Consider the following 23194-nt stretch of genomic DNA (forward strand, 5'->3'; position numbering starts at 1 on the left):
AGGACTGCAGTTAATTTAAGGTTCAACTTCAGGAGGATCTGTTTCCAAGCTCACTCCTTGGGCTTCCAAATTTCGGGCCATTGGACAGAAGGCCTCAGTTCCTCCCTGGCTATGACTGGAGGCCTCCTTCAGCTCCCTGTCAGGTAGGTTTCTCTGTAATGCACCTTACAACACTGCAGATGGTTTCCCTAAAGGAGAGCCAGATAGACTCGCTGATGACCTTGCTTTTGATTTTCCTGCGGGAAATGGGAGCAGGGGGTGGTTCCCTTATGATTGCTTTGTTCACCAAAACCTACCAGCCTGCTCATGCAGGTGCCTATGCAGTTTCCTCTCTTCTTTAATTATGGACGAATTCTTTCTGTTCCAGTGTAAAGTGAACCGTTTGTAATGTATTTTGAGTCCCATCTACTGTTGCCTACTCAAGGAGTTTGTTCTTTGGATTATCCCCTTTCCTGCATCATGTTTTTCTCTCAGTTGGTAGATAGGCTGTAGTAACTACCATTTAAAACATGGACTTTTTTGATCACACATTTCCATTAGATAAACACCCCATTTCATTACGCTTTCTAAAGAAAACCAAGTTTTGAACTGTGTGAATACATTATATCTTCAGATGTTAATATAGAAAGTCAGCAAAAGTGGCTCTTGCCATGAGGGAATAACAGGGTCTAGTGTTACTCTTCTGCCATAAACAACTAGAAAACTTGATAAAATGTAGGAAACATCCAATTCCCAATATTGGACAAAAGCAGAATAGAACTGTGATTCCTGAGAGAAGGAAACAAAATGAATCCTATATTGCTCAGTCTTTCTTTAGTGGAGGCAATTTCAAGAACATGGCTTAGGGCTGGGGAAATAAAGGAATAAAGAGTGTAGGAGACACATAGGAGTTAAGAGCGTAAGTGGCTTGAATTCATGGGGCAGAGTACTTCAAGCAGGGAAGTAGGCAGAAATCAGCATTGGGCTTCCTTTGACTCTTTGGCTGAGTACCGATCTGCTGATGAGGCTGGGTAAGAGAAAGTTCTAGGGAGAGAACAATTACCAGCAGCTGAAAGTTAAATAATCCCCAGAAGTCACACAGGGCCAGGAATAAAGTTTCTACCAAGATTGTAGAGACCTTGTTGAATATCAGTGACATTCAACAGAAGTCCTGTAATATTCACACTTTAAAAGTGGGGCCAAATTAGTCCTAGGGTCAAGGCTACTCCATACTCTGAGAGAAGTTTAAAAGATTCAAACTGTACCTTACTGCCAGGACAAAATCCAACATTCTTTAAAGGAAAATAGTACAATTCAATCCTCAAAAATGTAATATGATGTCTGGCATCCAGTAAAAAATACTACATATATGAAGGAGTAGGAAATGTAACATCTAACCAGGACAAAAAGAAAAATCAATCTGTAGAAACAGACCCAGAAATGACAGAGATGATAGAATTAGCAGATAAGGACAGATATTATTAATATGCTCCACATACTCAATGATATTAAGGAAAACATTAATATAATGAAGAAAGAAATTGGCAGTATAAAAAGAACCAATATTTTTAGAGAAGAAAATTCATTATTTGAAAAGTAAGCAAATTGCTCTAAGTTAATTGGGACATTTTAGGAATAGTGTTATTCAATCAAGAAACATTTAGTGTGTGCAGGCCATAGTGTTAGGCTCTTTTTCTTTTTTTGTAACTCCTTTATGCAGCAGGTGAGAAACCTGGCTTCCCTTTCCCATGCTATACCACCTATTTGCTCAGTCCCAGAATACATTTGGAATTGCTAACTCAAACACTGTGGAAAATAAACATTCTAACTAGAGTACAATACTGTTTAGAATCATTTTGCCTTTTACATAGTCAAACTACTATGTTCCAAAGTAATTAGGCCATCCCCTCCCCCTCTGCCCAATGTGGTTACATTGTTAACTTGATATATATTAAGGTCCATTTGTTTCTGTTTGTATTCCTTTTTTTCCCCTCCTTTTTTCTTCTTTATGCTCACCTTTGTTGGTTTTCCATTTCTTTGGTGATATCTTACATCTGAAAAGTACTTTTGTGTTTTACCAAATGCTTCTTAAACTGTGACCTTGATAAGATTTATCTAGAACACATGCTTTTAATATACATTTTTACAGAGACATATAAAAATATAAATTTACCAGGACCTGACTCACCAGATCTGGGGTGGGCCTAGCAATTTGCAGGCTCCAGTGCTGATGCTGCTCGTTTGGGAACCACATTTTGGAACCACTCATTTATGACACTTACTAGCAACAGGTTCCTTAGCCCCAGACTTACTGAATTCTCCATGGAGGGTCTAGGAATCTATTTTTTAACTAGGGTCCAGGTGATTTTTATGATGAGATGCTAGTCTGGAACACTAATCTTGTCTTTAAAATTATTTGAGATTGGTGAAGCAGATTTTTCGGGTAACATTTGCATACATCACCAGTCTGGGATTTGAAATAAATTACTTGATTAAACTATATACAAAGCCAATACTAAATTTTCCAGTTCCTGTTTATTGGTTTGTCTCCATGTTTTGCTCTCAGTTTATGTCACAACGAGGAACTTGAGTGGCACCCATTTGTTGTTATTTCTGTAATAATTTAGCACAGATCTTTGTTTAGAGAAGTTTTAATGTATTCATAGAAAAGACTTTTTGGCACAAACAGTTCTACTGAAGGTCAAAGGACAGAATGTGCTTTCTATAAACCATATGGCTGCTAAAAATGAAATTTCAGTACTAAATACTTGCATATCTTAACTTCTGAGTAGAAAAATCACCCAAATCGTGTGATTTGCAAAGAAACCAAATTTAAAATTCATTTGACAAATTTTTTTTTTTTTAGTATTTTCACTTTCAAGTAAAATGTACTCTCAAATAGAGAGATTAAATAAATAGTAGCACTGAATTTGTGTGTATGTTTCAAGAATTTCAGAAATTTTTAAGTTTTGCTTATTGTAAGTCAATATGTCTCTTATTTTAAAAGTTGATCATCATTTTCAACCTTATACTTAAAAGTTATAAAAAGTTCAGACGATCATTTGATATTCATAAACACTTAAAATTTTTAAAGTCTTTTGGAGGGTAAAAGAAGCTCTTACGCTGATTTTGGTAAATAACAAGGCTGGTGTATTCCAGATTTAACACAAACATGGAAAAACTGGTCTCATAAATATGAGAAATAGCTGATGATTTCCTCAAGGAAAAAATAAGTTGAAATAATTCTATAATATTCTGATTTATGGAAATAGTAACATGATTTAGATTATAATTATTCTGTAGTTGTGGCCACTAATGTCTCTATTAATTCCCTAAATAAAATGACAATGGTAATAGTGAAATTTATCTTGTTATAGAAAGGCATCTTGGGTGTAATTAAATGAGCACTGAACACAGAAGCACATGATTTTAGATGAGTTCCAGGTCTACATTCTCCCTGAGCCCCAGTTTCTTACTTATAAAGAAGGTGATATTAGCTCCCTCATCAGTTGGTTTGAAAAATTTAATTAGGTGGTGATCCTTAAAGTGTTTTGTATAAATTGTAAATACGCTATACAATGAAATTTGATGTTACATTTAATGTAGTTTCTCTCTCTGTGTGTCCTTCACCCATCAAGTGCCCATCAGCAGGGAGTACAAAATGGCTTTTGGCCAAACCTGGGATTGAATATTTTTTCTTAAAGGGCCAGATAGTAAATATTTTAGACTTGGTGGGTCATAGTGTCTTGCCACAACCTTGTAGCCATAGTTAATACTTAACTGAATGAGCATGATTATATTTAAGGACACCAAAATTTGAATTTCATGTAATTTCCTTGTATTATGGAACAATAATCCTCTTTTCTTTTTCTTTTTTAAGAGCCATTTTAGAATTTAAGAAGTCATTAGCTCACAGACTGTATAAAAACAGGTGTTTGGCCTGTGGACTGTCATTCTCACCCCTGTTTAGAACATTTGAAAATTAGTTTCAGATTGATTCTTAGAGTTTCATGATGGGATTATCTGTTGGGTGGTTTGGGAAATTTCTGAATGAAGATGCTTTGTTTTAAAAACAATTTAGTAATTGCCATAATCTGTCCATACAATATATAGTCAATATAGATAGACATTATTATGAAAATATACTGTGAGATTGATAAAATCAAAGACACAACAGAGAAATGATAAACCACAGGTTAATTGGTCAGCCCTGTTGTACAAACATCCCCTGTATTTAGAAAAGGAAGGCACTGGCAAGTCTATCTCAGGTAAGACAGTGTAATTCTAACTTTTGATTTAAAAAAAGAATATCACTGGACTTCCCTATCCTTTAACAAATATTAATGGAGAATATGTGTTCTATTTTTGCTTTTAAATTTGGGAGTTTTTTCAGTCAAAGTATAATATGCCGCAAGCATGTTTTTTGACATAAAATACCACAATTTATTCAACTTGTTCTATACCTTTTTGATAAAATCTTTCATTTTAATATTTGAAAAATGCATAAAAGGTATGGCATGATATTTTTAAAATTCACACTTTATTGACTTTGTTTAAAGATTTAGATAAAATTGAAAATGCTAAGTCATTCTATCTCTGATTCAAAATGGCACTTTATGAGTGTGTAGCACTTTAACATTTTTCAAAAGCACATTATGTAATTGTCCTTGATAGTTACACCTTGTAAAGATAGATGGTATAAGTATTGTCTCTGTTTTCCTCTGTAAACTAAGGCTTACAAAAATGAACTTACTTTCTATGGTTTTATGGCTCACAAGCACAGAGAAAAACTTAATTTTAGTTCTTATGTTAATCTAGTGTGCTTCCTACAATAATATCTCTTACACAACACCCAGTAGACTTCTTTCCATATTAAAATATCTGTAAATGTTCTTCTGATTGATTTTTTTTTTAGACCTAAAGTAATATTAAAGTCTATGTCAAGAAACTTGGAAATCTATCATGAATCAAAATTTAAATCTACTGGTATGTGTATGGAAAGATTAGGATCCATTTTTTTCAATGTTGTATTTATATTTGAATGCTGATATATATATATGATAGTTAGCATAGGTGCTAAAGCAATACTGTCTCTACACTGAATTTTTAATTAGTGTGTTTGCCACTTAAACAATTTTTTTCTCTGAATGTACCACAAGATTTCTGAGGGCAGCAATCATGCCTAAATATTAATATTGTCTTCCTGTTCTCAAGTTCTTTAAAAAACAGAGTGATTTGGATAGAAGGCAACAGGTGTTTATGGAAAAACTGAGGGTAGCTCAAATAAGACAGAGGAATATGAAGCATAACCTCCACCCTAAAGTCTTCTCATTTATACCAAGGCTTAGTTAGACTCTTTAGGGAACTAGGCAGATTTTTAGAAAGCAGCACTTATAAATCAGAAATAACAACTCTCTGTATCTTGTTTGTATGCTATTATTCTTTATGCCTAGATTTAGAGAACACTACTGGAGCTAATTATAATCATTTTTGAAGTTAACCCATTCATTGTAGGTTTAGAGTGATAGGAAAAGTATTGCTTAAAATTTTTTCCCTAGATTTCTGTGATTTTTTGCAAACAGCTTTATTGAGATATAATTAATATACAATAAAATATACATATTTAAAGTGTAAACTTGCTAAGTTTTGATATATGAAACCACTTGTAAAGTCATCACCATAATAAAGATAAAGAAAATGAATGTATCATTAATCACAAAATTCCTTCTTGTGCTTTGTCATTCCATGTGTCCCTGCCATACCCTCTGCCCTGCACTGCTCCCAGGCAATGATGGGTCTGCTTTCTGTCAATGCAGGTTACTTTGCATTATCTAGAATTTTATGTGAATGTAATCAGACAGTACTTTTGTCACACTTAAACTTAGCATGATTATTTTGAGATTCATTAATGCTATGTATATATTCACTGGTAGTTCATTCATTTTCCTTGCCAAGTAGCATTCCATTATATGGATTATACCACAACCAGTTTATCCATTACCTGTTGATAGACATTTGAGTTGCTTATAGTTTTTGGCTATTACATATAAAGCTACTACATCTTTGTACTACTTTGTGTACAGATCTCTGTTAGGACATATGCTTTAATTTCTCTTGGATGAATACCTAGAAGTCAAATGTGTAAATCATATGTTAGGTGTATGTTTAACAACTTAAGAAATTGTCAAACTATTTTCCAAAGCTTATCATTTTACATTCCCACCAGTAGTATATTCCAATTTTTCCATATCCTCATTAATACTTGTTGGTATTATTAATCCTTTTAATTTTAGCCATTCTAATATGTGGATAGTGGTATCTCATTGTGGTTTCAATTTGCATTTTCTGAATTACTGGTGATGTTGGGCTTCTTTTCACATGCTTATTTTTATTCTTATATCTCCTTTGGAGAAGTGACTGTTGAAATATTTGCCTATTTTTTAAATTGGAATGTTTGTTTTATTTTTGAATTATAAGAGTTCTTTGTATCTTCTGGATCCAAGTCCTTTATCAAATAGACAATTGGCAAATATATTCTCTCAGTCTACTTTTGCACTTTTCTTATGTTTCCTAGTATCTTTTGAAGAACAGAAGTTTTCAATCTTGATAAAAATTAATTTTATTGATTTTTTCTTTTATGAGTCACATGTTTTTGGTGTTGCAATAAGAAATTCTTACCTAACCCAGTCACAAAAATTTTTTCCCATGATCTTTTCTAGAAGTTTCAAGGCTTTAGGTTTTACGTTTGGATTGATGACCCAATTTTAAATTAATTGTTGACTCTGGTGTGAAATATGGATTGAAATTTTACTTTTCTTTTGGCATATAACTAGCCCATTGTCCCAGTACAATTTATTGAAAAGATTACCCTCTCTTCATTGAATTGTTTTTGTACCTTTTTAGAAAATTGGTTGTCCATATAGGTGTTGATCTCTATTTTGTTTCATTAATCTATTTGTTGATGTTCACACTAATATTCTAGTTTATTAGCTGTAACTTCTTTTATTATTTTAGTGGTCATTTTAGGGTTTATAATATAGGTCCTTAATTTATTATTGTCTAACTGTATATTATACCTCTAAGTGATATTAGACCACTTCATGTATAGTACAAAAACATTATACTTACATGTTGATACTTACATATCTTCCCCCGCCCCAAGGTTGGTGCTAATGTCATATTTTTTTTCCTACCCATGTTATAAACCCCACATCCCATGGTTATTATTTTTGCTTTAAACAGTCAATAAATATTTACCCTTTTAGTTCAATTTCATTTCTTTATGTGGAATCAGACTTCATCTGCTATCGTTTTCTTTTTGTCTGAAGGATTTTAAGCACTTTTTATAATGCAGGACTTGTGGTGATGACTGCTGTTTTGGTATGTCTGAAAAAAATTTATTTTATGTTTATTTTGAAACATTTTTATCAGGTGTATGGTTTTAGAATCAAATTTTCTTTCCTTTCAGTATTCACTGTTGCTTCACTATCTTCTTGCTTATACTATTTCTGACGGCTAACCTGCTGTAACCCTTACCTTTGTTTCTCTGATGTAATATACCTTTTTTCCCAGTGGCCTTTTCAGCTGGGAGTCCAGAAGGGTGTATCTTAAGTTGGATTTTGTGTCGTACACTTTAAATATACCAGCGCTTCAGGTGTATGTTGATACTTAGCTCTCCTTTTGTCATATAGACCTGACATGCTGGAAGAGTTGCCTTTGGTCTCCCGGGAAGGCCGTTTCCACGTTGCTCAGTGCAGCTGCAGTGCTCGTGAATGTTGTGAATGCCATGTGCCCGTGCCATCAGCCAAGCTCAGCTGTACACTCTTTATGTATTTGAAAATCACATCTGGTGGAGTAAATTTTCAGTCACCTCTGATGTCAGTTCAGCCCATAACTGTTGGTAAGTTGTATCTAAAAAAGATAATAGATCTAAACATGGGCCACAAAAACAGGTTCAAAATTGCTTACAAAATTCTTCAGTTGTTATCTTGCTTTGACCAGTGCTGTAAGGATGGTAGTACTGGGCAGATTAAGAGCGGTCTCTGAAATGACTGAATAGTAGTAGAGATACCTCTGTAATTATAACTTAAATTCTTCCTTGAAAACAGTTTCACTTCTTTAAATCCTGGATCTCAAATAGCTTTTCCTGAAAATAATTAGGAGCTTGTTTTTTTACCTCAGTTATCCTTCCAGTAAATATTTCTTAGAGGCTCATTATGTCAGCCACTGATCTAGGACTGGGTAAGCAGTGGTGAATAAGACAAAGTTCCTGCCTAATAGAGCAGGGACAAACAACAATGGGTAGAAAGAAACAATAAAAAGGTAAACAACCAATTTTCTGTACAAATCTGATTATAAAAAAAACTCAATAATATACAATGCCCCATATTTTTAGTGCAAAGATTCCCAAAATTTCTTTTAATCAGCATGAATATACAATTACCAATGTGAATAATACATAATAAATAATTTACTAACTCAATTTTATGTATGTACATTAAATTACAGGTTATAAATGATACATAATTTAACAGTGTTACTATTTTCCACTTATAATTTCTAAAACAATTATATACAAACTCTTTACATGCATTATTGTTTTTGATGTTAGTAGAGCCACTTTTCCAAATATTTGATGTAATTTTTCACACATTTCACCTTCACTTCTCTCTGAGTTACTGGGGATATAGTACTGTTTGAAGGTACATATGACATCATATTTTAATAATAGGACTTTCAAATAATTTTTCCTCTAGGGATATATTTTGTGATTTCCACAACATAGTATAGTGACATTCAAGCAATTCAGTTATACCTCAGGAAAAATAATACAAAATCTTTTTTTAAAAAACTAGTTATGTCAGATGATTTTTGGAAGCATTTTTAGCCAGCATTGAATTATGTTTAAAAATACAATACTTAAGAGAAGGTGTGTGATAGACTTTATAAGACCCTTAAAAATAATTTTGCCTTATTTCAGGGAAAAAAATCTTTCCTTATATTTGGGCATATATGATAATGTCCAAAAATTGTAAATACCTTAATAGAAATACAACAGATAGTGAAATGGAGAGTGTCACATGTGGGGGCTATTATTTCAGCTATGGAGGTCAAAGAAGACATCAGGAGATAGCATGTGAGCTGAATGAACAAGGGAGAGCCATGCAAAAATCCAGAGCAAAAAGTGACCTAAGAGGAAGAAAAGCACTCATAAAATCCCTGAGATGGATTGAGCTTGTAAATTGGAGGAACCAAAGAGAAGGCCCTTAGGCTTTGAGTGAATGAGGTGGGAGAATATTCAGAGATGTGATCATACAGTTAACTGGGTCCAGGATGTACAATAGGCCAGGGTCGCAAAGTTTGGATTTTATTCTAATTATAATGAAAATTTTTGAATGGTAGAATGATATGGTCATGTGTGTGTGTGCGTGTGTGTGTGTGTGTGTTTAAAATTTACTCTGCATGTAGAGAAGGAAATTCATGGGCAAGAGGGGAGGATAGTTGCAGAAGTGGAAGCAGAGGGCTCAGATAGGAGACTATTGGAATTGTCCAGTTGCCTTAAGGTTGTAGCAGTGGAGAAGTAAAGAAATGATCAGATTAGGAATCTATTTGGGAGATGGTGTTGACTGAACTTTCTAGTGGATTAGGTGTGGAGTGTGAAGGACAGAGAAGAATCAAATATAATCCGCAGGTGTGGACCTGAACATGCCACTGAATAGTGGTACCAACTACCGAGGTGGGGAGTTTGGGGAAGATTAGATGTATGACACATTATGTTTGGGATGCTTATTTTAAACCCAAGAGAGATGTAAGTAGCCAGTTTGATATATGAGGTTAGAATTCAGAGGAGATGTATATTTGAGAGGCTCTAGCATTGTATGATTGAATAAAACTATCTACTTAGAATTCAGTGTGAGCTCACAGAGTAAATAACTTGTGGAATGCTGCTCAGAGGTAGAGTAAAATGAATCAGGCAGTTGACATTGGATTTGGAACACACAGTGACCTTGGTAAAAGAAGTTTTAGAGGACTGACAAGGAAGAATACATGATCAGAGTGGGTTGATTAGAAAAATGGGAGGCAAAGTGGAGAGAGTGAATAATACCAATTCTTCTGAGGAATATTGCTCTGAAAGTAGCAGGAAATGGGGATATATCTAGGACTCGGTACATAGGTGTTCCAGGGAAAGAGTGTTTTTTAGATTTCTAATAATAAGACATTTATGTATGCAGGTAGGAAATGTACAGTAGGTTATAATTTTATGATTTCACTTCTGTTTGGTGTCTTTTTTTCTTTTTGGTTATGAGAACTCTGAATTTCACCTGTTGTTTTTAGACTTTAGTGCTTATCTGTCTCTGCTTTAAAGTAACTGAGATTTGTAATATGTCATATAAAGTAAAATCTCCATTAATATTGCCTCAAGAAAATTAGAAAACCTATGTCCAAATTCATGAAAATATAGAATGTGAAATTTATTTCTTTTGAAAGTAAAATTCAAATCAGTTTATGTTTCAATACAATAATTATTTCTATGTACATGACTAATTCCTGTTAACTGTAAAAGTTTTCAAAACATAGACACAAGAAAAATGAATTATCTATTTTCTATAATTTTGGCATTTTTTCTATTTTTAATTCATATTCATACATATCCTTTTATTTGTTACTTTTAATTTTAACAAATCAGGAATTCAAGTATAGATGCTTGTTTAATAAACTAAACTAACAATATTAAACATTTTTAACATTCTTCTCCAATATGATTTTTAATGGCTGTATAGATTTCCCTTGTAGGGATAAACCATTTATTCCATCAATCCTTTACTGTAAGATGTTTACATTTCTGCAAATACTTTAAAGGTTTTGTTGTATCTTTAAAACTACACACACACATAGATACACATCTCCACATATTTATATATACAAATGCATATATGTACATAAACACATGGGTATACATATGAACTCAGAAATCATTTACCAAGTTAAACACTCAAGTAGGCTGAGAAATTCCATCCCGATTTCTGGTGACAAGCCAGGGCCTGCTAATGCCGTGTGCACTGCATGTAAAATATGCATGTTGTGGGTTGAGTAGATGTTTCTGGATTGTTGTATTTCAAAATTCATATATTTGCTGAAATTTGTATGCATATTTGCATGCAAAGTTATGTGAAGTTTTGCATGCATAATTTGTATGCATTTTCCAAGCAGTGCCCTACAAAATGTTTTTTTCCTTCTTTCCCACTGAAATAGTGGGTGTGTATGTGTGTGGGAGGCTTCAATTAAATTTGGGAAATGCTAGGTTAAATAAAGTTAAGCAGGCTTTTTACAGCAGGAATTTGCATTTATCAGAATAACCTCATTTACTGATTTATAGTTTCTACCACTTAGGGAGAAGGAAATGAAGATCCGTGGATTGCTATGGTAAGGTACAAGGAGTAAACCCAATATTTTTGTTCTGTAATTGGCCTTTGAATAAAGTTACCTTTTAAGTAGTTGAAAGAATAGGATATGCTGAAAATTCACTTTGTGATTATCACAAACATGGCTTAACTTAAAAGTGTTCTCTTTTTTTCTTAAGTGAAGCCTGATCCACCATTAGGCTTGCATATGGAAATCACAGACACTGGTAATCTAAAGATTTCTTGGTCCAGTCCAACATTGGTACCATTTCAACTTCAATATCAAGTGAAATATTCAGAAAATTCTACAGTTAATATGAGAAAGGTAAGTATATTTTCGTAAATAAAGTGAAACGTTAAGAAGCAACTAGAGTAAGCTGAGAGCCCCACCAAATCCCTCAGAAAATGCCTTCTCCATGCCAAATGGACGTGCTCCTTCTAGAGCAAATCAGGTATTTAATGTCACACCTCTGGCTTTCATTTAATAGCCACATGGAAAATGGCCACATGAATAGTACTTTTGCATTTCTGTATGTGCTCTTAGAAAAATTGTTTGATTTTACACAATATCTCTCATATATGATTCTATGGTATATATTGGTGAGGTGGGGCAGGGACATGGGACAAGCATCATGATGAACTTTTCCTGCCTATGGTGAAAAATGATGAGATATAAACAGTTTAGTAAGAACAGGAGGAACCCCATCTTAAGGCTAAGGTTCCATTTTAAAGTGTAGAGAGTTGAGAGGATTCCTGACATATTCTCTGGTATCAGACAATAGCTCAACAGCCTACCTTAGGCAGGGCAGGCAGTCTTAGCTGATATTTCCCCACTGCTTAAGGATAACCACCATCTTGGAGAAGAACAGGATAAATAAATCCCTGGTGTTGGGTTTATTTACCAGCAGAATCAGCTGGAGGACTGGTAATAAAGGAAAGGAGACATGGTGTCTCTCACCAGTGAGAGATAAGCACCTTCAGACCACAAGTCAAGCCTATGCCCAACAAGGCCCCCTCTGCCCTTTGCCCCATTCTTGAAAGCTTTAAGAGATAGAATCCCCAAACTTTCAACATGCCTTCTCTCTGAGGACACCCACACTTTCCTGTCTTTAAGTGTGTACTTTCAGATAAAGCTTTATCACTGCTCAAATTATTGTGGTTTGTCTCTTTTCAATTTCATTTTATTTCCAAGTCTTCTCTCTGTCTCTGCTTTACTCCTGATAAGTAGGAAAGAGCTCCGATTTGGGCCTGCATGTTTCTGTCCCCTGGCTGACCTGGGCGGAGCTGCCACTGTGTGATTTGCTCTTAGTAGCTTGCCTGAACATCTCCTTTCTTTGGGAAATTCTGAGAACATAATCTCACTCCATCCTGTGCTCCATGGCTCCCTCAAATCCTGGGGTGGTAGGGGCTAGTCTCCATGCCGTGCAGATCCAGTGGACACAGGATGCCAGGTGACCCTGGTTTCAGGAGTTGGCACGGAATCTGTCCTAGGCCGTGAACTTTCCCTCTGCACTTAACTGTTCTCTGCTGCCTGCGTGGCAGCTGCCATTCTCTGCTGCTCTTGCTTTAATGAATTCCATCTTTACCTACACTCTTCTGACCTGCTCGAGAATTCTTTCTTGTTCAGAGTCAAGAACCCTCCCCCGTCCAGGTTGAGGTTTTCTCCTCGTGCTTCACCCAGTGAGTAGGGAGAGATCTTCCCAGATGCAGCTGCCTGGCAACATGGTGCATGACAAATTCCTCCCTAAATTTAGTACCAGAGAAAATTCCTCTTCCAAACAAGTTTATTTCTCTCTCTGTCTCCCCTCTCCCTTTCCTCTCTCCCTCTCCTCTCATTCACACACAGTTAAATGGCTACAGGAAGTCCAGTTACAGAAACTTGAATTCATAATTTAATTTTTCCACCTACAGACCTTCTCTAGTTTCTGATTTTACATTTCAGCCTTTTAAAAAAATTGTTCAATGTATTTGTTTATATGCAGTGCATGCAGTTGTACTGTAAAGTGTGTCAAAATCCATTTTTCATCCTTTCAGTAGGCACTGACTGAGCACCGACTAGGCACTAAGAGCTGTTGTGCTTGGCATCAGGGCACACTGGGATAGCAGCCAGGGCAGGGAGCTTGGCAGTGTGGCTGGTCAGTGGTGGGTTGTAATAATAAGGGGAGATGGGGACGATTTCACTGAGAAGGTGATATATGAGCAAGGATTTGAAAGAGATGGTGAAATAGGTATCTGGGGGAATTGGGTTTCCAGTAGAGAAAATAGCCATTCATAGGCTGTAAGCTGGACGGGAAGCTGGAGGCCAGCAGCAGAATGAGTGAGGGCAGGAGCAGTAGCAGGTGAATCAAAGAGGCACAGGGAGGAGATGTAAAGAGCCTGGTGGGCCGTGCAAGGGCTGTGACACTATTTTGTGAAACTAATTGTTATGATTTAGAGGTAAAAACCTATCTTTTTAGGTATGGGCTAAATTTTTTTAAAGACCTTGTTTTCACAAAGAGCAGAATGGGAATCCTAGTATCATATAAGAAAAAAGCAGAGTTAAGCCTTCTCTGGGCTTCACCTTTCTCATCTGTAAAGTGGAGTATTTTAGGTATGGATGGTCTGATATTGTTTAAGGGTTTCTTAATGCTTTTCATTATTTTTATTCTTACGCACTCCATAGATTAAGAGGCCAGAGAGACCAATAGCTTATACACCAAGTAGCTTTGGAGTCAGTAGCTCTGATGTCATTGTAAAACTGAATTTATTCACTAAGCAAGTCTTAGCTAGCAGTTGCTTAATTCCACTGTGGCCAGATAACTATTGGTAAGATTTTAATTCTTTGAAATTTGTTGAGACCTCCTTGTGATCAATTTTGGTAAAGGTTCCGCATCGATGCTCTGATGTTTTCAAATAATATTTAACAGGCTGATGAGATTGTCTCGGCTACATCTCTGCTAGTAGACCGGGTGCTTCCTGGGTCTTCATATGAGGTTCAGGTGAGAGGCAAGAGACTGGATGGCCCAGGAATCTGGAGCGACTGGAGCAGCCCTCTTATCTTTACCACACAAGGTAGGTTTTGTGTTGAGAGGGGAATGTGCTTCCCGAATTTGCCTTTGACATGGTCGAAGCATCTTACATTTTCTGGTAATAAACCGAAAAGGAGGAACACAGTATTAACTTTTTACTTACATTTTGAACAAGTTAATTTGTTAACAAAAACTTGTATACAATCTCCCAGGTTTATGTCTGTCCATAGCAGTCAGTATCTTGCTGAATTACTCTTATTCAAAAGATACAGTTAGTATAAAAGTTCCAAATTTACAAATTCAGAGCTACCTGTAATAATGTTTCTTGAATTTTCATTAGAAAATCAGATATATTTATTTGACATAAATTTTAAATGTTAAAATTTTATTTGACTAGTGCATATTATAAAAGAATAATTCTTTTCACTCCAGGTGCATGCTTTTGAGGGTTTTCATTTTCAGTTTTCATAGTTTTAAATTAATCTTTAATATCAGAGAAACTGCAGTATATTCACAACTTCCTCGTGTAGTTGAGATACACTGTTTACATATGAGCCTTAAATAGTCCTACCTGGTCACGTGCTTGATTGTGATGAGAGAAAGACACTTCATGATCCTTTGCCTAGTTGTCTGACCTGTCAAAATGGGCAGAATTATTCCTACTCAAACTCAGGTTGATTATAGATTTATGGAGATAGAAGTACCATGTAAAACACTAAGCAGATAGTCAACACATTTAACTAAGTAAGTTTATGTATTGATTACTTACGACTTAAAATGCACTGATGAGTTAAAAAAATGTACGTAGCATTAGTGGTTTAAGAGCACTGACAGAAATTTATAAGATCCTGGCCCCACCACTTACTTAGAAAGTTTCTTAACCTTTCTATGCCTCAATTTCCTTATCTGTAAAGTAGGAGTGTTTTTATGTGCATAGGATGAAATAAGGCACACAAAGTGCTTGCTGCAGTGCTTGGCCTTAGTGAGCACTCAGTAGGTAGTCGATACTATCTACTTCATAAATCCACCATCTCAGTATTCAGAATTTCAATGCCAATGAAGGTGAGGGATTGACAAGATACATAACTAATTCTTGTAGTTCTCACAGGTAAGATTGTGAGGAGAGCTCACAATCAATGATATATAATTGAAGATTAAAATGTTAACCTTAGAAAAGGTTAGAAAAACCTTAGGAAAAGAAAAAATTCCAAAAGCTGATTTGTCAGCATCCCACAAGTGGGAGGCAATGGGAGGAATTAATTCTCATCGAGAAGGTCAGTAACCTGGTGTGAACAGATTTAGAAGATGTGAATGTCTCATGTCAGTTCCTCAAATAATTGTTGAACATCACACTGTGTGTAATAGGATGCTGACAAATCAGCTTTTGGAATTTTTTCTTTTCCTAAGGTTTTTCTAACCTTTTCTAAGGTTAACATTTTAATCTTCAATTATATATCATTGATTAGTAGGCCTACTGACCAGTTCAGAAGAATCTAGAGAGGAATGAATGAACAGCACCATATTTCAAGAACCTGTAGAGGTTCTTATGTGGGGGGTGGGGTGAAGTGAGTGGCGGAGGAGGGAAGCAGCCCCCACTCCCAGCTGAGAGGCCTGTGACTTGTTACCTTATGTAACCATCTGTTGAAATGTTTCTCTTCCACAAGAAAATGGCTTTATTCATTACCATTTCATTTCTTTACTTAGATCTGAAAGCCTACCCTCCCTGAAGAAGAGGGAAATTGTAAAATAATCATTATTTTTTTTGAAGTTTGCTAATATTCAAGTTATATATTTATACATTCCTGAATAATGATTCTTAGTGTTTTATATTCAGTTGGATTAAGAGGGACATTTTGATCGAGTGTACTACAATAGTTATTTGTGTTAACATTTCACATAAGATTTTGTTTTGGATTTTTTTTAGACCTGTGGATGGACATAGTTTTAGTTTTATTTTACCTTATACAAACCCCTTTTATACCTCTATTACTTTCCTAGTTCATACCTGTAGGATTAAATTTGGTTGGTTTCTTAATGTGTTGTATCATATTTTTATGCTTTCACATATTATAATCAGATTTATTAATATACCCTGTAAAGCACATACACATATATATGCCCTCTCACATGCAGATATTTAGTGTTTTTGTGTACATGAAGGTAATAAAGATACTTTGTTGAAAAGAAACTTTGCCAATTTATTTGCTTACACAATATCTAACAATATTATCATTAACAGCTAGTCTTTTACTTGTTCAACACAGGCATGTTCCTCTAGTGATTTTAGGCATCCCAAACAGAAAAATCTGGAAATAAGTGAAAAATGAATAGAGACAGTGGCAAAGGGCAGAGTTTGTTGATTGAGTGATGAGTGTGAAGCTAAGCTTTCTAGTTTACGAAGCTTGGGTAGCTGAGATGCCACTGAGTGGTACCAGGGGATCATTAAAGGAAAGACAGAAACTTACCAGATGGAAAGTAGACTAGGGGCACAGGAGCGGGGAGAAAAGCTTACCCACTCGGGAGCTTCCAAGCACATTTCTCTGTTACAGATCATGGACTGTAATAATACAGTGATGTGTACTAATACAATTAAAAGGATAGGTTCATCATTCTGTAATAATAATAGTGACAGTTATAAGGGTGTGTTTTGGGTACTTTTCTAAGTGCTTTACATATATGATCATTTTATTCTTTCAACAACCTTATGAGATATAGATACTGTTATTCCTCTTTTATAGACAAAGAAATTGAGATGTAGAGAGGGTAAGTAACTTGTAAAAGTTGACACAATTAGAAAGTTGGAGGGCTGACCGTCTAATTCCAAATTCATGTTTGTAAGTAAGTGAATAATGTATAATTATGCAAGGTTTCTGGGGGCACTAAAAATTGGTCCTCAAAGATAATAAGCAGTAAGCTTAATTACACAGAGTATTTTAGTGGAACACCTCATTTGCTTCATGGTTCCTAGTAAATGAGGCTTCAGTGTTGCTTAGGTTTTTTAAGTTTAGTTTTGCTGAATTACCTCTGCAGCAATTTCTACACTCCACAGCATTTACCACACTTGAGCCTTGTTCCATGAACAATGTGTGACAACAAAATGCATTTCTCCAAACTTGAGAACTTCCTATTCTCAAAAAGGATTCAAATCCTTCTCCTCTAAATCTAGGCATTTAATATTATTATATTCTCCTGCATTGTTCAGTGGTAGGCACTATATGGCATCTCCTAAACAGAAACATACTATAAGACTGAGGTATTAATTTATTGCAAATGAATTAGCACACCTGCCTTACCAATTCCAAACACTCTGGATATTTTGCTGGTTATTTTTTTTGAACTGAGGTTAACTCTGACATATTGCTGTTAAATGCTAATTATCAGTAGCTTTTTAGCTACTACTTTTCATTCTTTGATACATTAAAGCTGTCCCTACCAGCTGCACTGTTAATGAAACATTGACTATTCCTGTTCAAGGTATTCTTACAAATTATTTTGAAATAAATCAGCTAGGTTCTTTATTGCTTTTGTGAGATCTTGGTCTTTTAGAGGAAAATTCAGGACCTTGCCAGAATTTATGGTCTAAGAATATTGCAATTAGGTTATGGTACATGTTAAGAGCAACTTTAGAAGTGCTGAATTCTTAACTGAATTCTTGTTACTGCTGAAGAAGAGGAGAAATAGATGTTAGATAATTTCTACATTTCATACTTGGTAGTTCTTACAATGGATAAGAGAAAATATTTTCCACTGAAAGAAAAATAGGTAATCTCCAAGAACTAAAATATCTGTTTTCTGGAGCTCTAATGAAGGAAAATGTTTTGATTCATGATTTATGTTCTTTTGAGTAATTCACTAATATTTATCAATAGAGTTTCTTCTTTTAATAAAATTTATTAATATAGATTCTGGGAAGATATTGCTACTTGATCATGAGAAGAAAATCATTATTGTTTTCTTATTTTACAAATTAAATATTAAATTTACAGAGGTAATTTCATGCTACTCAGTTTTTTCTTTCTTATGTTTTATTGTAGATACATAAAATACAAATGTTTTGTATAGATTGTAAATGAAAAGACATTCGAATTTAGCATGCTATTACAGAAAATACTTAAATAATGTAAACCAATAAAGTGTTTTGGTTTTTGTTTTGGGGGTGATCCAGATGATATGTAAAAAAGCATTCATAGTCTATCAGCAGAAAATGGCTTACCTTAAATTGTAAAGCTGAAATATGCTGTCCTTACAATGTACCATGGCAGAAATAATTTTTTTCCTATGTAAACAGTCATTTACTTTAATTCTCTTTTTAATTAAAAATTTAGGCTAACTGTATTTCCAACAATAGGAAAAAGTAATATGGAATTGTGTATAGGCATTACAAATAATATTTTAGAAAGAATTGGTCTCCTTTGTTCTCAACCACAGGATACTGGCATTAAAGAACTTAAAATGATATTACAGACCAATATTTATAGCTTTTCTTGCTTTGTATATTGATGCATCATTGATTTTACACTCCTAATTAGTTTTCTTATTTAAAGCCTACTTCTCTACCTTACTGGCTTATTTGAAATTTTCATATATCCAAAAGAGACAAAGTAACCACCATTTATTCTTTGGGATTTTGTCTAATAGTGATTTGATTTAAGAATTTGAGCTTCACTGAGTCTTACAGTGTGATGGGATGGAAAACACGTCATTATGGAATTAGAACTATATTTCATTTTCATTATTTTTCTGCTGATTGGTTGCAAGGGACAGTCTCACTAAAATATGTTTTATAATGAATAAGTCTTTATGTTTAGAAAATACTGAAGACATTTATAGAAGTTCAAGTCATTTGAGAATGGGGATGTTAGGACATTAAGTAACTGTACAGGAACAGGCAATTACAGTTATGTAGTTTCTTAGGACTCTCATTTCTTTCATTCATTGATTCATTCGCTCATTGATTGATTGATTGATTGATTCATTCAGTGTGACCCTAAATGCATTGTGAATCATTTTTACATAGTGTAAATTGCTTACATGGTGTTTTCTGCCTTCATCTGATATCCTGTCTTCCTTCCCTCATTACAGATGTCATATACTTTCCACCTAAAATTCTGACAAGTGTTGGGTCTAATGTTTCTTTTCATTGCATCTATAAAAATGAAAACAAGATTGTCTCCTCAAAAAAGATTGTTTGGTGGATGAATTTAGCTGAGAAAATTCCTCAAAGCCAGTATAATGCTGTGGGTGATCATGTTAGCAAAGTTACTTTTCCCAATTTGAATGCAACCAAGCCTCGAGGCAAGTTCACCTATGATGCAGTGTACTGCTGCAATGAGCATGAATGCCATCATCGCTATGCTGAATTGTATGTGATTGGTAAGAATACTCAGGTTTCCTTCATTTCCTTTTACAAGATATATGTTTTACTATGGACCCTTTATTAGAGTCCTTTTGAGGGTGTGAGAAAATATTTTCATTAAGTTTTTATTGATGTTTCTGCTTTATATTAATATTTTAATGTGTTTTAAATAGATGTCAATATCAATATATCATGTGAAACTGATGGGTACTTAACTAAAATGACTTGCAGATGGGCAACTAATGCAATCCAAGCACTTGTGGGAAGTTCTCTGCAGTTGAGGTATCATAGGTATGTATGATTTTTTGCTGTTTTTTTTCCCTCTGTATATGGTGAGATAAAATTTCCTATAGAAATATCATCATAACAGTCTTGTAGATTTTCTTCCTGAAAGAGGAAGGTAGAATGTAGTTAATTAGGAATTATTTGAGGGGTTAAATAAATTGGTGATTTTTAAAGAATTCACACTTGAGGTTAAAAAATGGTAACTTGTTTCTCCTCCAAATATTTTTCTGATAATTAATTCTCCATAACTGTATTGACTATCAAATGACATCTAAGAAAAGTTGGTTTCTTTACATTTTAATTTGATTTAGAGAGTTGAGTACAGAAGACTATTGAGGATTATAGAAGCCTAATATTTGCTAAATATTAATGCCTTGAAAAATGTCAGAGGCAGTGGCACAAAGATTTCAAGAGATAATATGAATGGCTTTTAGAAGTAGGTTAAAATTATTTAAGAAAGAACTTTTAAGTAAGGAGTAAAGTGTAATAATTTGTGCTTGTTTATTTTTATCCTTCCCTGTTTTAGAAAGAATTCAAGACATCATCTCCCCATAGTATTCACCTTCTCTCTACAAAGAATTTTATCTAAAATAATAGCATTCTTTATTAGGAGAAGGTAGATACATCTTTATTTTTGTAATACCCCATAGTAGTTTTCAAGTATGTGTACTGCTCTTAAACACCAAATACAATTTGTATTTGTATTGAGGACTTTCTTTTGTATAACTTATGTTCATTTATTCTTAAAAATCTAAAATTCCTGCTTGAAAAACAAATCCCCTTCCTCAAATGCTGTGATCTGAATTCCATTCCTAATGCTACTAGTCTATTATTATGTAACATTAGAAAAAAATGGGGCAATTTCTGCATTTCTCTTATGGGAATAACAAGTGCTTTCATCTTACCAGATATATTTTTAAATCAGTATAATGTTCGTGATATGCCATTTTACTCTTATAATCTGTCTTTACTTTCTCTCCATGGCATTTTCAAACTTGAAAAGGTGTTTGTGAACAAATACTACATAAGCTGTGTGCCTCATTTATCTTATTAAAAATATTTACAGAACCATTACTTTAGCTGTATGTACCTGGGAGTGTATTTTAACCTCTCTAAGCCTCAATTTCCTTGTCTGTAAAATGGAGAGAATAGGAACATAGAGTTTCTGTGAGAATTAATGAGGTATTTCACTTAAGTATAATTAAGTGATGTAATGTCTCCTGACAAATATTCAAAAAATGGTTATGGCTCATGATGACAATGGTTCTTACCTTTGGATCCCAAGGGCCTGATTACTGTGCTTCTATACAAGGTCCCAATTCTTACTTTTTACCTGCAGATGACTCCTCAATCCTCATTCTCATTTTCTCCTGGCCACCACCACTCATTCACACACACATACATGCATGCGTGCACAAACACACACACACACACATACACATGGTTGTAATTTTGAGGAAATAGAAAGGAAAACATGTCACTAAAATGGAAAATTAGAGACATAAGAATATAGAATTTTTCTTGTAACCTTCTTACTCCATCCTATGGAAACAATAACTAATTCTTTAACCACTTAAATACCACTTAAATTTTCTGAGGTGGAGTGTTAATTATGATGCAGTTACAAAAAATTTTCTTAATTTTCTCTGTAATATGTTTATGATTCATATACAAGTCAAGAATTAGTATTATTATATATCGCTTTGAACATAAAATGTTAGGACACTAAGTTAAAGTTTACTATCAATTATGTCTTCACTTTGTTGTAGAATTTAATTGTTCTTTAAAGTATAAGGAATTTCCTTTCCTTCCTATCTCTGGAATGCCCCATAATTACTGTGGTCTATACTTTTAAAATTGTGTTGCCTAGATATACTGTTAGCTTAGCTTTCAAAGTGTTGTAGTTTCTATCTCTAATTGGATGCTTATCTCCTTTTTTAGAGCAATGTCATTTATTTTATTTGCATCCCCACTGTTTTTGTGGAATGACACAAGATTGTGTAATGACAGGGAATTTAAAAATGCCTTTCCAATAAGAACATCTGTTTTTAGATGGAGAAAAAAGTGTCTCTTTTAAACAACAAAGCAGAGTTCTCAAATATCTTACTGCTTTCATCAGTGTTGATTATTGACTGTTTTCATTTTTCTTAAGGAGCAGCCTTTACTGTTCTGATGTTCCAGCTATTCATCCCATATCTGAACCCAAAGATTGCCACTTACAGAGAGATGGTTCTTATGAATGCATATTTCAGCCAATCTTTCTATTATCCGGCTATACAATGTGGATTAGAATCAATCACTCTTTGGGTTCACTTGACTCTCCACCAACATGTGTCATCCCTGATTCCGTGGGTATGCCAAACTGCATTGTGTGTCTTCATTTTTATTAGCAGATTTGGATTCAGGTTCATTCAGGGTAACTGTTGTATTTTATCATCTCCTGATCATGCTAGATTTAAACAAGAAATTTTTCTTCCTGTTTGCAGTGGAATTGAGAAGACAATCATCCTTAAAAAGTTTTACAATTTTGAATTTATTTTAAATTACTTATAGCATCCTTTTTATTGGCTATAGGAATATTTTTAGCTTATAATTTTATGAATTATATTGGTCATTGGAAATGAAATTTAGTAGTAATATTATTGTAAAAATTTACTACCTTATGTATTTCTCCTAATGTACTTATGAAAAAATTTGGTGTTTTTAATTTAGAGGTTAGTTGGGTACCTTGATGGTTTTCATAATACGAGTAGTCATAACCCATGGCTTTAATTTGTTAGGCTGTGTACAGGGAGCAGAAGGATTCAGATAACTAAAGTGAGGAAGGGAAAATAGACAATTATGATATCCATGATATTTTAAACTCTCTTTTTAAGAGATATTTTGATCTCAAAGATTAGGAGAAACCTTGGAAAGTATGATATATTCCTCCAGTATCACTGTGAAATCTTTGAGAAATGACTATTTATAATTGTGCAGCAGAGGTGAAAGAATATCTTTTGGGGCTATATGCTATGCTATCTTTTTGGGAAATTTTGCCAAAAGTCAAAATTTGGTCATTATATTTTCAAATCTGTACACATCTGAGTTAAAATCTGCATTTTGTTAAATATAGGATGACGTTGTCATAAGTTTTAGGTTTCTTTATTAATATAAAGTCTCAA

The 23194-nt window shown here is 34.2% G+C and overlaps 1 protein-coding gene across 4 annotated transcripts in view; it reads left to right on the forward strand.

The window, feature by feature from the left end:
• Positions 1-23194, forward strand: part of LEPR (leptin receptor) — a 103059-nt gene that overhangs the window by 48654 nt on the left and 31211 nt on the right. For all 4 annotated transcript variants that reach the window (XM_057500289.1, XM_036911324.2, XM_057500287.1 and 1 more), the window contains 6 exons: positions 7671-7879; positions 11561-11706; positions 14288-14432; positions 19472-19762; positions 19919-20036; positions 22183-22382. In XM_057500289.1, coding sequence (XP_057356272.1) covers positions 7671-7879; positions 11561-11706; positions 14288-14432; positions 19472-19762; positions 19919-20036; positions 22183-22382 — 1109 coding nt within the window. The remainder of the gene's footprint in view (positions 1-7670; positions 7880-11560; positions 11707-14287; positions 14433-19471; positions 19763-19918; positions 20037-22182; positions 22383-23194) is intronic.

The sequence above is a fragment of the Manis pentadactyla genome, chromosome 4, assembly GCF_030020395.1.
Source record: "Manis pentadactyla isolate mManPen7 chromosome 4, mManPen7.hap1, whole genome shotgun sequence".
Taxonomy (NCBI): Eukaryota; Metazoa; Chordata; class Mammalia; order Pholidota; family Manidae; genus Manis; species Manis pentadactyla.